This window comes from Aptenodytes patagonicus, chromosome 7 (assembly GCF_965638725.1).
Source record: "Aptenodytes patagonicus chromosome 7, bAptPat1.pri.cur, whole genome shotgun sequence".
Lineage (NCBI taxonomy): Eukaryota > Metazoa > Chordata > Aves > Sphenisciformes > Spheniscidae > Aptenodytes > Aptenodytes patagonicus.
The window spans coordinates 3,033,149-3,046,918 of NC_134955.1; the positions used below are offsets into that span (position 1 = coordinate 3,033,149).

General features: G+C 39.1%; 1 protein-coding gene across 5 annotated transcripts in view; it reads left to right on the forward strand.

Annotated features, from left to right (window-relative positions):
* Positions 1–13,770, forward strand: part of SHANK2 (SH3 and multiple ankyrin repeat domains 2) — a 368,375-nt gene that overhangs the window by 98,943 nt on the left and 255,662 nt on the right. The window contains exon 13 of one of the 5 annotated variants that reach the window (XM_076343775.1): positions 13,000–13,050. The exons of the other annotated variants lie outside the window; for them this stretch is intronic. Coding sequence (XP_076199890.1) covers positions 13,000–13,050 — 51 coding nt within the window. The remainder of the gene's footprint in view (positions 1–12,999; positions 13,051–13,770) is intronic. 5 annotated transcript variants of the gene reach the window in all.

Consider the following 13,770-nt stretch of genomic DNA (forward strand, 5'->3'; position numbering starts at 1 on the left):
AAAAAAGGGAGGGGAAGAAAAAAAAAAAAGAAACTTTCAATGTAATGTAGGTCCTTATGCTGAGCACTTCATCACAAGCCTTTTCATGCCCCCAGTAATTTCCTTTATATAATTAGGCTGCCAGTAGACTACAAAGTTAAGACTAACAGCACAAGGGTGGATTTTTAACTTCTAAATATGTGGATTTTTGTGTGCCAGTGTGTATCTTAATCGTTGCGTTATTGAAAATAATTAGGTTCAATATAACTCCCATTTGAAGACAGGAACATCTTCCATGGACTAATTGGATTTGGGTGAGGATAGCCGCCTAAATACAGAAGCAACTTGGTTACGTTGCCAATCATATAAAACAAGTATTTGTAGGAATGAAAAACTTTGTATGAATATAAAGCTAAGTATTTGTGTGAGCTTAGTGATTGCAAGGATAGTATTTTTCTGTTAGATCGGTTCAGATAACCTTTTTAAGTTGTGCTTTTCAGTAATAGCTACTCTCCTCCATTTTGAACAGATTTATTACACTTAGTGACTCCCTTACTTGGAACTCCTCTTTCTATTATGCTACATTTATATTTATATCATTTTTAACAGCTAAACATACTGGTTTTCTTCCAAACTAGATTATTTATCAAAATTAAGTTGATGTTATGTTTTCCATTCAATGTACAATGGTTTGGCAATTTACCTTAAGAACTGAGGCTTCACTGAAAAAATCTGTTGTAATATCTTCTGAATATGCAGTCTCTTTAAAAGGAAATAGTATCCCCGTAGAAGACCATTTGTTGTCAAATTATAGATGAGGCTTGATAAAGGGATAGGCTTTGAAGCATACTGCCTTGTAATGAGTGTAATATTTCACGCTGTATTTCACACTGTTCACAATATTTCACGCTGTTGCTGTTACTCCATTTATATCTCTATCTCCTGGGCTATGTCTGAGTTGACAGTCTTTCCCTTGGAGTTCAGGAGAAGCTGTATCTTTTTGCAGTCAAGGTTTTGTCACACCGTGGAAGATATCTTCGAAGTAAACGCTTTCCAAGTATTTAAATCGGGTCTCCTTAGGATTGTGGACAGAGTTCCCAGGAAGTCCAAGGCCGTTGAAACTACTTGAACCTTTTCTGTCACTCCCTCTCTAGTTTAATGAGCTGGTGTCGTGGTTTAACCTCAGTCGGCAACTGAGGACCACGCAGCCGCTCGCTCACTCCCCCCCCAGTGGGATGGGGGAGAGAATCGGAAGGGTAAAAGTGAGAAAACTCGTGGGTTGAGATAAGAACAGTTTAATAGGTAAAGCAAAAGCCGCGCACGCAAGCAAAGCAGAACAAGGCATTCCTTCACTCCTTCCCATGGGCAGGCAGGTGTTCAGCCATCTCCAGGGAAGCAGGGCTCCATCACGCAGAACGGTGACTTGGGAAGACAAACGCCATCACTCCGAACGTCCCCCCCTTCCTTCTTCTTCCCCCAGCTTTATATACTGAGCATGACGTCCCATGGTATGGAACGTCCCTTTGGCCAGTTGGGGTCAGCTGTCCTGGCTGTGCCCCCTCCCAGCTTCTTGTGCACCTCCAGCCTGCTCAGTCGGTAGAGTGTGGGAAGCTGAAAAGTCCTTGACTAGTGTAAGCACTGCTCAGCAACAACTAAAACATCGGTGTGTTATCAACATTGTTCTCACCCTAAATCCAAAACACAGCACTGTGCCAGCTACTAGGAAGGAAATTAACTCTATCCCTGCCGAAACCAGGACAGCTGGTGTTTGGAGATTTTTTTTTTTTTGGCCTCTTTTGTTTCATTGCCAGATGTCCACTTCGTTGACAAAAAAAAAAAGTTTTAGACAATTTTTCTGTATTTTGCAGTTCTAAGGGCAGCTGAATCAGAAGGATGTCTTCTTTACTGGTTTCCATGGTTCTCTCCAGTCGCAAGTGGCGGTCCTGAAGGATGTGTATGGTGTCTGTTACAGTAACTGTTTTTTAGGGATATCAGAGAAACAATTACTTTGGAGTTATCTGGCTTTGTGTGTTTTCAGGAATAGTTGTAAATTATTTCTAAACATAGTAATACAAGACAGAATTTATGGATGGCACATGTTGTTAAGGGATGGCAATTTTAATTTCTTCAATTTCCAAGTTAGCCAATTAGACAACGTTTTATTTACTAGCCTATCTAAACCTATTTTTGTATTTGGGTGTAACTATAGATATAAATACTAATAAATAAACTGGTTATGGAATGAGCTTATTGTTTTGCACCTCTTTCTCTGGAGCATCTCTCTCTGCTCATTCCCTGATACATGGACGGACATCTTCCATCTGGACAGTTGCAAGGACCAGACTGGGCTGTGCACTCCGCTCTCCTACAGCCTGTCCAGGGCAGTGTAGTTTACGTGCCCCGCGTAGCCTGGGAATCCTGCTGGTGTGCAACAAGATTGTTTTCTCAGTGAATCTCTATTCTGTTTTGGGTTTTTTTTCCTTATCCTTTCTATGTGTGTCTTGATAATTTCATATGCAGGTTTTGAAGCCAAAGACTCTTTTCTGCTCCATTTTCTATATAATGTTGCTGGCATAATTGTTCAGAATTTTTCATAAAAGACAGCATTACGATACCATCTTGATTCAGAAGAGGTTGCGGCGTAAATATTATCCAGCAGAGTGGCTATAATTGGGTGAAATCCATGCCGAATGAAAACAACGAAAGATTTATTGAGTTGAAGAGGCAGGAAGATTTACAGCATTAAGATTATATTAGTTGTATGTGTGTAGGAGTACCTCTGGTTTTCTGCTAATTATATATTTCTACTAACTCCAGTAGACTAGGACTTTAGTACCCTAGTAAAGATACCATCTTAACACTATCATCCTAGCTGTTTGGCTTTCAGAAATAAGTAAACTATGAAAATAAAATGCCCAGATTTTATTCCTCCTCCTAAAGTATTCTCTTACAAAAAAATACATTACTTGATAAACTTCTGTTCTCTATATATAATCTTTTGTATTATAGCATTTCCTAATTGGGAAGCTGCCTCTTACATCTCTTTGGAGCAGCTGAGATAGCAAGATTTAACATAAATTTTGTGATGTTTTCAGTTTTGAATGTGCCTTATCAAATCTATAATTTAACACAAATCATTTATTTACCCTGAAGAAATAATTTTTCCTCCTGAAAAAAGCCTTCCAAGTGCAGACCGTCAGCTTGCTGGATGGTCTTTTGAGTCTCTCTTTCCCTTTCTCTTTTTTTTTTTTTGAACTAACACCCAGCCACTAGTGCTTCCAGCATTTCTGGGATTGCAGGCACCAAGGTACCTGTGTATCTCGACCTCGGGGATTTTAACAGACTGAAATTAATGTTTTCATGTGCGTTGCTTGTCCTCTTCCTGCATGTCCCACCTATGTGGGTGGTCCTGCAGAGATGAGAGTCCCCACAGCCCCCATCCCACAGAGACACGCTGTATCTCGTGCTGTACAGCCTGATCCCGGCTCACTGTCTTTGCCTTCAAGAGGAAGCCCAGTCCCTCCTGCTTGTCCACGTAGCACTTGTCCAGGTGTCTGGGGTCACACCTTGCACGAAATCAAAAAAGGCAGTGAGTCCACGGAAATTTTTGTGTTAGTTCAAATTTATCTTTACCCGTCTTTTGAGGGCTAAGCTTTTTATTTTGGGTCAAAGCATGGCTTATCTTGCCGGCTTCATTAACACTCTTGAGAATGCCAGGTGCTAAAGAGCTCTATTTTTGCTGTGCACATCAAGTGTGTCTAGTTTCTTGTGGCCTATTTTTACGTATTTCTTCATTCTATGACTAGGAAAAGCTGTGAAGGGAACAAAGAGGTTGTGAATAGCCAGAGAAAACTGCTATGATATTATTACAGGAAAATAAAGGGGAGGATATATCTGTGAGATTCCATTTGTGAGAGGGCATGAAATTAAAATTAAAGGCAGGAAATTATGCTTATAAAAACAAATAAAATAAAAAGCAGAATAGTACATTTTGTTAGCTATATTTCATCAGTCAATTGACTATTTCCACATAATTCCATGAAAAGTGCTTTTAGGTCTTTGGATAAAGGATTCTCAAGTAGCAGAGGCTCAGAAATTGTCTCTGTTTTCCACGCGTATTCCAGGGCATTCTTACTTAGCATTCAGTATTAAGCAGTTATCTGCAGAAAGTGAGGAGATGTTGAAGAACCTGACAGCTCTTTCTCCTCAGAGGAGGAGGCATACGATCTAGTGGGGGTGTGCGCTTAAACCCAGTGGTCCCCTGTCTTAAAAATAGACAACTGACTAGGCTGTAGGGAACTTGGAGGGAGGAAAGGAGATGCTCTGTTCCTTTGTGCAGAAGCCACCGGCCAACACAGGGACCCTGATGCTGACCTGGCCGCAAAGGGCAAGGACTGGGATCTTGCTCTGTGGTAGTTGGTGTACAGTTGGTATTCATGAGATGGAAACCCAGAAAAATAGTGGAGAACCACTTACGATGACTTGCGGTGTAGCAGTAAGGCAAGAAAAAGTTCCTAAGGCTAAGCTAACCAAACCATTTCAGTCCTCCCTGTAGATCCTTTGGACTTTTGGACACTCTTCTTGTCCCCTAAACTCTCTCTGGTTGATCCATATGCAATACTGTGGTTGAGTACCAGGAACTGAGCGCCTAAGACAGTGCTCTCTATGCATCTTAGTGTTGCGTTTGCTTTTTTCTGCAGCACCATGACTCCAGGGATATATCTGTGTCTTTTGAAGGCAATCCCAGAAGTTTTCTGCATGTGCTGAGAGGCAGCAACTGGGAGACGACAAACTGAAAGGCATAGAGCTAAGCTTTGTTTTGAACGGTGTTTAACGTCAGAAAGCCTCCAAGCAAGCAGGTTGTGAGCGTGGCTTGGGGCTGTACTAACATACCGATGCAGTGTCAGTCTGGCTTGAGGAATGGTTAGAATGAGCTCATTTGTCTGCCCCAGCAATACGCAATCCGTTTGTGATCTGCTGTAACAGCCTTTTCTTCAGCACCGCTGCCAAGTACTCATATCCCGTATTGGATTTGTCTAGCTGCTAATTCCACCCCAAATAAGGATTTTATAATTTTTTCAGCTGGTTGCATCTTGCCTGTTTCAGATCACTTTTCCATTTAATCATGGTTGCTTTCCTGTTTCTTTCCTTCGTTGTCACCTTTCCTCGTTTTTCTTTGCTTTTGTCAGTGCCAGCTTTTCTGTTCTGTATAGTACCTCTGTGCTCTCCCAGTTCTTTGCCTTGGTTATTCAACTTCTATTCCCTTATAAGATACAACTCTTTCCCATGTCTGAGGGAGCTGCTAAGATTTCTGCATGTTGACTTGTCCCTTCCCTCAGCAATTTTCTATGAAACTGTAAGATTATTGGGATAAGGAACGTATTTTCTTTGCCCCTTGTCCTAAAAGAGAGCAAGGCTGAATTTCAGCCCTACGCGGGTTAATCTTCTGCACCTTTTCAGAGCCTGACTCATACAAAGCTAAAACTCTCTTTGTTTATCATGCCACTGCGCGTGCAGCAGTTGCACTGAGTGGCAGTAAATTCTGCAAGTGATAGATGAGATACGTGAGCTTCAAGTATAGTGAGTACTGTGAGTACTTACATACTGCTGCGTCGCAACTACTGGCAGATCTGGCCTCGGTTTACGGTAGCATTGGGCTGCTAGCAATGGATTAATAGTTTAACCTGCCTCCAAGAAAAGATTACATTAGGACAAATAAGAAATTACAAGCACTTGCAAAATACGTTGTTGGTCTCAGATTGGATCCGTGAACTTCCATGTTTTACAAGTTCTGCCACATTTGGAGTTTAGGGATTAAAAATAGCTAAAAGTGATCCCAAGAGTCTGCTGACATTCTTCCTTTCTAATCTGTACTTAGGACAGAGTATTTTTTTTTTCTTTTGACCCATTAGCGTAACAATGTTTATTCAGGCATCTTCGTAAGCAACAGATGCACATTCTTACATGCGAAGTTAACCGAGAGACAAAAAATGTAAGAACTAACCTGACATTGTTTATTTCAACTAAACGGAAGCCAACTTACATTAGCTAGATTCCTAGTATAGAAAATGCTTTGGATTTTTAACACGGGGCTGTGTTTTCCTCCTTGGGGTAAATAATGCAGTTATCTTTTTGTTTGGGGTTTTTTTTTCATTGCTAGCTTGGTTGCGCATAGTGGGTGAACATACATTTTCTGATGATGGTTGGATGGAGAAGGGTTTCCCTTTCATCATCTTTATTGACAAAAGCTAAAGCTTGGAGCCAGTCTACCTCCAAAGCTGGTGGAGGTTTCTCTCCACATGCCTGTACTGAAGGATTTTCTTGTTTTTTTTTTAAGTAAGAGAAGATCTAGTTGAGTCAAAATCCCTGTGGGTTAACAGTGCTTCTCATCCTTCTGTGGAGTACAGGTTATTGTCTTAGAAAGTACATTTCAAAAGTTATTTACTGGCAGAAATGTTACGCAATTAAGCGTAATTTTTGGCCTGGCCAGAGATTTGGAGGGAATAGTACTTACTAAGAACTTTTTGATCACATGCTGGACTTAATTATATGACATTCCCAAACAGAATTTGGGATTTGTTTGTTGATTTACTTTCATTTTCTTATTTCTAAAAAAAACCAATTATAGAATTATCCAAGATAGTTTAGGGTTCCCCCTTTTTGAAGGATCTGCCTCTTCGCTGCAAATAATTGAAGTTAGAAGAATGGGACGCCTGTCATTAAGCCTGGGCTGTTGCCAGTGGTTCAGCGAACAGGGTCCCCGCGCGGGGTGATGCTCTGGTCGCTATGGTGACGGTGCTTTTTTCTGCACACTGTGGCACAGCATCCTGCGGGCTGGAAATGACCACTGCGCCTGCTGTGGGTACCCAGGAATTGCCGTGCCCGGTGTACTTTCCTCTTTGCAAAACAGTTAGTGTTTCCATTTTCCACCCGTGGCTACCTCTGAATAATCAGGTGCTGTTTATTCTGTGCCGGCTGATGAGGAAAATAGTTCAATTGATGGGGGAAGTTTTTGTGGTGTCTGAACTCTGTTATGCAAGTGACAAGTCGTGTTCTGCATTAAAGAAGTGTAAATCTGGATAAAATCTACATAAATTATTACGGATTTAGGCTAGTGCCTTATCTTAGGTTGTGTTCGGGTTTCCTCTTGGAGAAGAAAAAAGACAAAATCTATTAAGTCTGTTTCTGGCAGCTGGTGGACTGTGTCCTATGCAATCTGAAAAATATCTATGCAGATTAAAAAAAATCTGCTTCTCTTCTGATTTGCATCTTCTGTCTAAGTGAAAAAATGGAGTAAGTTGGGAGCAAAGAGTTGTTTAAAACTGAAGATTCCCCATTTAGTTATATTTAGTATTTGGTAACGGCATGTTCTTGACATCTGAAGATAAAACTGTAACGTGCTTCTGATAGCCAAACGTTTGCACTGATCCAGTGCTATATGCAAATTAAAATCTAAAATTATTTGATTAATACTGGGTTCATGTACAATAGCAGTTATGCTGGTTTCTGAAACCGTAATTTACAATGACATAAGCTTTGTATCTAGCTTTTATAGATTACACCAGCATATGGCTTAGACACTTTGTTACCATCCCTAACACAACAGGCTCTAATTTTAGAATGTCCTTTACTGGTTACAGCTAAATTGTTTTTGTCATATACTTCTTCTTTTTTTTGAGAAAAGTAAAGGGTTTTGTTGTTTGCAGTGTTTTAATAATCATGCTCAAGTCCATTAAGCTTTGTGGAAACTGGAAAGAAATAGGAAAACAATGAGTCATTAAAATACATGTTGTGGACGATTAAATTCTCTATTCTGGTTGAATCGCTTCCAGGCAATAAGGAAAAGTCAGCCAAGTATCATATCATGTTAAAGAAGTCTCAGAATTTTGGCAAGTTTCTTCTGTTTTTTTTTTTCTTGATAAATACTCCTAAAATTTGGCTTTAGGAATACCAAAGTCGTCTCTGCTACATGGGAGGTGCCTGTAAGGGAGCAGGTAAGCAGGGCATGATGATATTGGGTGGCGCTGGTGGAGTATTGAGTCATTTGACCGTCAGTGAACATCAGTGGTGGAATAAGGTGTGTTCCTTAACTCATATGTGAGTCCTTGTCACCCAAGATCAGCATTTTACTAAGTTGTTACAGTGAGCAGAGCTATTTAAAGTGGCGAAATGTTCAAGTCCAGAATTCGTTACATGGGGTGTCAGGCTAGTAGATGGGTGGACTCATTAGAGATCATTATCAAATAAATAGCAGTCCATGAATTAACTTCCTTATACAGATCTGTAGATGTAGGATTACAAGAAATGGGGTTTAGTCATGACAATTCACATATGTACTCTGACCATTTTTGTTTCATGATAGAGCCATTACATTTATATTAATCTCATAAAAGCTACAGGGTGTCCTTTTCCAATAGCTTTCATATTTCTGTGTTAAATAACATTTTATAGGTTGCTTACTTCAGGTGTGGCAAGATGTGAATAGATGTGTTTAAAACGATAAAATCTAGAGCAGTAGTTAAACTTTTTATTGTTAGATAAAGAATATTTTCTGCAAAGCTGAACACCTTTTAATTGCATAAAACTGAACACACAGAGTCAAGATTTACACGTGTATAAAATACCACAGAGAGATCTATACTTTCCCTAGGAAGACCAAACACAAACACATCCTCAAAGAATGTTAACCTCCGATTCTCAGGATCCTAGGTACTTCAAACACGATGCTTCCACTATAAAGCTATATTAAATTCTCCACAGGCTGTTAGGAGGCATTTCTTTGCCAAAAATAACCCCTAAAATTAAGAGCAACTGAAATAAATTTAAAAAAAAATCCTTTACAATAAGTTATTTTATATCACTAGCACCTTGTACACATGTACTCAAGATCCTTAATTAAACCGATTATTCATTTAGGCTGAATAATTGAGATCTCCTGTGCTTTTATGGCTGATCCAAGATACAAAGCAGTAGCATTCTAGACAAAGGAGATGAAAGGTGTACCCAAATATTTCACCAAATACTTCAGAGCTGGCATCTCTCTTCATATATAAACTATACTGACCTTACCCCAAATCCGTACGTGTTAAAAGAGAAAATCTTGAGTATCATTAAACACAGAGATCTGATTTTGATTTCAAGCTGCTTTTGGGTCAGTGCTGCTTGCACCATGAAAGTCGAGTTTTGGTCTGGATTATATGAACATTGAAAATGTCTTGGTAATTTCCATAAAGTGAGAGCCTCACCCTATTCTCTCTGACTTGGGGACCTTGTTTCCCTTGACTAAGTGGTGTGTTGTCACTACACGATCACTACAATACCGTGTAGTTGTCACACTCCAGCTGTTACTCCAGCAGATGTAAAAGAGCAAATTTAACTGAAAATGTGTGAAGGGAAATACAATTGAACTAGAGAAAAATGAGCTGCTAGTATTGTGTTTTATGTCAGTAGTGTTTCCAACCGTTTAAAAAGTGTGTGACTATCCTAGGATACTAGCCAAATTCTGACTCCAACAATATTTCATCTTGAATTCTAGGTGGAGGTGGTTATCGGTCTGATTTTTCTTCTTTGTCAACAGCATATTTTTCTCATTGTACCTGGAATATCTGACATTTAGGATTTCTTTTTTTGTCGTAGGCTTTCTGACAGTCAAATATATATCTGAAAGGACTGCAAAAATATCTGATCTTAATGGGGTTTTTTTTTGCGACCTACAGTGAGGCATATTTCATTTTTTTATTCATTCTTTTACACTTTCTAATTTTACGGTTATGACAGGAATGTTTTCTGTTGTAATTTGTCATTCTGTAATTTCATGAGACCAAGTCTAGGGTTGCCGACAGAATTTTTGGGTTCAACTAATTGTTGAAATAAATAACTAGCTGATTAAATCTAGCTTTTTTTTTTTTCCTTGAAAATGTCTTGTCTGAAAAATAAACATCAGTTTCCATTGAATTGAAAACTATTTTGCTGGGTACAATTTGTGGGGAAAAACTGCGCTGCCTAAATACAAACAGTATAATGATTGTCCTGAAAACGAGAAGGGTTAAAGCTATTAACTTATGATAATGAACATTAATGCATGGAGTTTACAACCGCCTGAGTATGCATCGATGATAATAAATTCAGACACATGGAAATACTTCATAATATAAGGCTTATGTAGATTTCATGGAAAATTTGTCCAGGGTAATTTGTATAAACTTGCAAAAATTATGCATGCCTCTACTGTTCACATTAGCTTGTAAGTAATGGCGTATAACTTCTTAACGGCTAACTGGGCTTTTAGTTTCTCACTGTGATTTAAGAATTACTTAATTGTTTCTGATCTTCATGTTTACTGTTGTCTACTCCTAAAGGTAATAAAATAATTGTTATAAATCATGGTCCGAGGTAATTCCCATTGAATCTTACTATTGAAAATGAAGATGGTGACAACAATAACTTCTTCCCTCATTGGAAAAATTTTTTACGTAACTTTAAATTTGTTTTTTTGCTTGACTATTGTATGTCTGAAGTTTCATTGTCAGGTGAAGAATGAATATAATCGTAGCCAGTGCTACAGTAAACACAGGCTTTTAATAATTAAAAAAAAAGTCAGACTTTCTCAGGTGTGTGCCAAAGAACCCACCTTTACTGGCAGGGAGTGAGAACCTGCTCGAACGCAAATAAAGCAAGTCTCTTTTCAAAGCATGGGCACAGGTCCGTGCGTTTGCCATCGCCACAGAAACAGGCCAATTTTCAGGCTAAGTTGCACCAAACGCCTGCAGCCGCCGGGACTGGGGTTGTAACGATTTGTGCGGTGCCTGCGGGAGTCTCCAGGCTTGCGGTGTGGAGGAGTGTCAGGGGTTCAGGGCGGGTTGTGAATGATCCTCGTTCTTAACTGCTTTCCCTTGATTTGCATTTGATTCTGAGCTGCTTAACCACTGGTAGATTATTTCAATTTTCCTGGTGAATAATGCATGAGGGTATATAAGTGGATGTTCCTTGGCTGAGTGGGCTGCAGATGAAAAGTGTCAGCTCCTTTGCAGCATTAATGTGCATTTTTTTTCTCAGGTTAAAGCTGTAGAGAACCTAGATACGCTTTTTTTGGATAACTCCTACAAATGCCAAAATATTGGCAATGTTTGCTTTTTCTCTTCTTTTCCGTTTGAATACCTGTTATTACAATGAAAAAGTCAGTTGCCAATTTTCCATTGCCAGCTTATTTTCCTTGGGACTCCCCTTCAAGATTTCAGTGTGACATTGTTGTACCTGCTGCTTAAGCGTCCTAAAAACTGTAAGGAACAGGTTTTTTTGGGGTTTTTTTATTTATTTATTTTTCTGCCACTAAGGTTAATTTGTTTTACCGACTCAGAACACTGATTCCTTCTTGCACCTCCTTCTTACTCTTTAGTGTGTGCCCAAGGGATAGTTGGAGTATCCTTTCCTGCACAAGCAACCTTGAGGCACAGATACATGCAATTCTTGTGTATAATATGTGCAATGTTTCATATAGGTAGATCTAAACACATTGAATGCTGTAATAATTGAAGCAACACTAAAACCCATCATCCACTTAGTAGAAAAACCTCTTCAAATTTTTCCCTTATTAATTTACTAAGGGGCATTTGAGTATCTTAAGGTACACTTGTTCCAGCGCCTGGGGTAGGCAGATCTTTTCTCCTTTTTCACCTTATTAGAAAATATCCTTTTATATTCCAGAATGCTAGAAAATTAAAGCACAACCAGTGTTCTTGTTTGCTTGTGGTTAGGCTTATAACTATGGGGCATCTATTCAAGATCATAATTTGATCCCTAAAATATCAAAACTCTGAAACTTATGTCATGGGCCATTCTAAAGAAAATATTTAATTGGAATGGTCAAACGTGAAATGTGAAAACTTCCAGGGATGTATCTGACATACCAAATACTTTGGAAAACGGTGTTTGATATGAGAGTCCTGTGGGAGTGTGGTTAGAAAGAACTTCCTAAAATACGGAATCATGCTACTGAACAAAACAGTCCTGTAAAATACAACTCCTCAAACTCCCCAAATGTAACAATATCCCTTGAATTTACAAACATCCAGACATGAACTGTAGATAAGTATATTGTAAAATAATGCTTTTAAACTAAACTTAGTCTGACATTTCGTAAGAGAAAAGATGGAAAGCGTGTGAACTTGTAGAGGTATAGTAAACGAGGCACAGAGTTGTGCAAATGTTTAAAAAGCAGATACAGATTAATAGCTATGATAACAGAATTCCATATATATTCAAAAACACTCCTGTGAGTATTTTGTGGACTTGTTACAGTATTTGATGTAGAGACGCTGAAAATTGCAGAGAAAATATTTGGCAGAAATGCACATTCTTAGAAGGGTTAGTGTTTTACTGCTATCAGGTTGTAAAATATGAATTCTCAAAACATAACCAAAGAATAATAGAGAGGAAAAAGAGAAAAAATATTTTGAGAAGGTGTGATTTAAGTTTGAAATAATTACAAAACATGCTATGAAAGCTATTTTCCAGAAAGATAAGTGATCTTTTTGTGACGGTGATTCTGCGGTTCCAATGCTACCGGGGCAGGGAGGGGGATGTTGTTGGTGTCTTGTCCACCGCTACAGAAAGTGGTCCCTGACTTTCACAGGGGTAATTCCAAAGACTGCACTTAAAGCAGTCTTTCTCATTGTTCCAGGTGTATCGCTAAGATATTCCAGTCTTCCAAACCCCGTGTCGCCTTCCTCTGCCATCCTTAATCACATTTAAGATTCTTCATTACCTTCCATTACCTCGTTTTCATTTCCTCATTTCACGTGCAAAGTGGCGGGGACAGCAGAGTAGGAGAAACTGAGAGAAACTGGAGTTTGCTTCCTCATCTCCTCTAACTGTTTATTTTGCTCACTTTTCCATTTTCAAATCATGCCATCAGAAGAGCTTCGCTTACATAAACTTCTGCTTTCAAATTTTCCCCTTAAAATCGAATTCTGACACCTAACTTCTTTTTGATGTTGCCTTCGTTCCTTGCCCTTCTTAAAGGATCGTGCTTCCCATATCCAAGTAGAAGTCCCTGGAATCTGTTGCTGGCAGGTAAGGGTTAAAGCATGGTAATTTTTCTGTTTGGGGGCAATAGTAGAAAGGTCTGATTTTGGTGCTCTTATCCCTGGTGAAGGAAAATCAGCGAAACACAGAGGTACTTTAGGAGCATAGCTTTCCCATAAGGAAAGGCTACACAGGCCCATACTCTGTTGTCTTGAGCTTGTTTAAGTTGGCGGTGGATAAAGAGGGTCTCTCTTAAAGATTTTGGGCTCCAAAAGACTCTGAACTCCACATGTGGGCCTCAGAACATTGAAAAAGATGGATGGACTAGAGAAAGTGTTTTTAGTGTAAGATGCTATTCATTGTGACTAATAGAATAATTTCTTCTTAATACGTTAATACTATGTCTGTATATAAGAAATCATACATCTAAAGTAGCGATTAAATGCTGTCTTATCCCAGTCGGTATGTCAAACAGAATGCTAGGGGGCTGTATTTTCTTGAGATGTTTGAGAGTAACACTCTCTTATTTTAGGAGTGGTGTTACTGTAAGGAGTACTGGGTATTTATATTGTCAAGGAAAAATAATGCAGTTCTGCACCCCACCTCACAGTCTTCTTGCGGATGACATTTCAGCAAGGATTCTCTATACAGGTAGCCGACTCTACATGGTCCTATCTACCTTTTTCCTGGGAAAGCCAGTAAATGCGCAGCAGAAAAAGGACAGCTTTGGTTAGAAAACTTCTGCATAAAAAATAAATGTTTTATGGT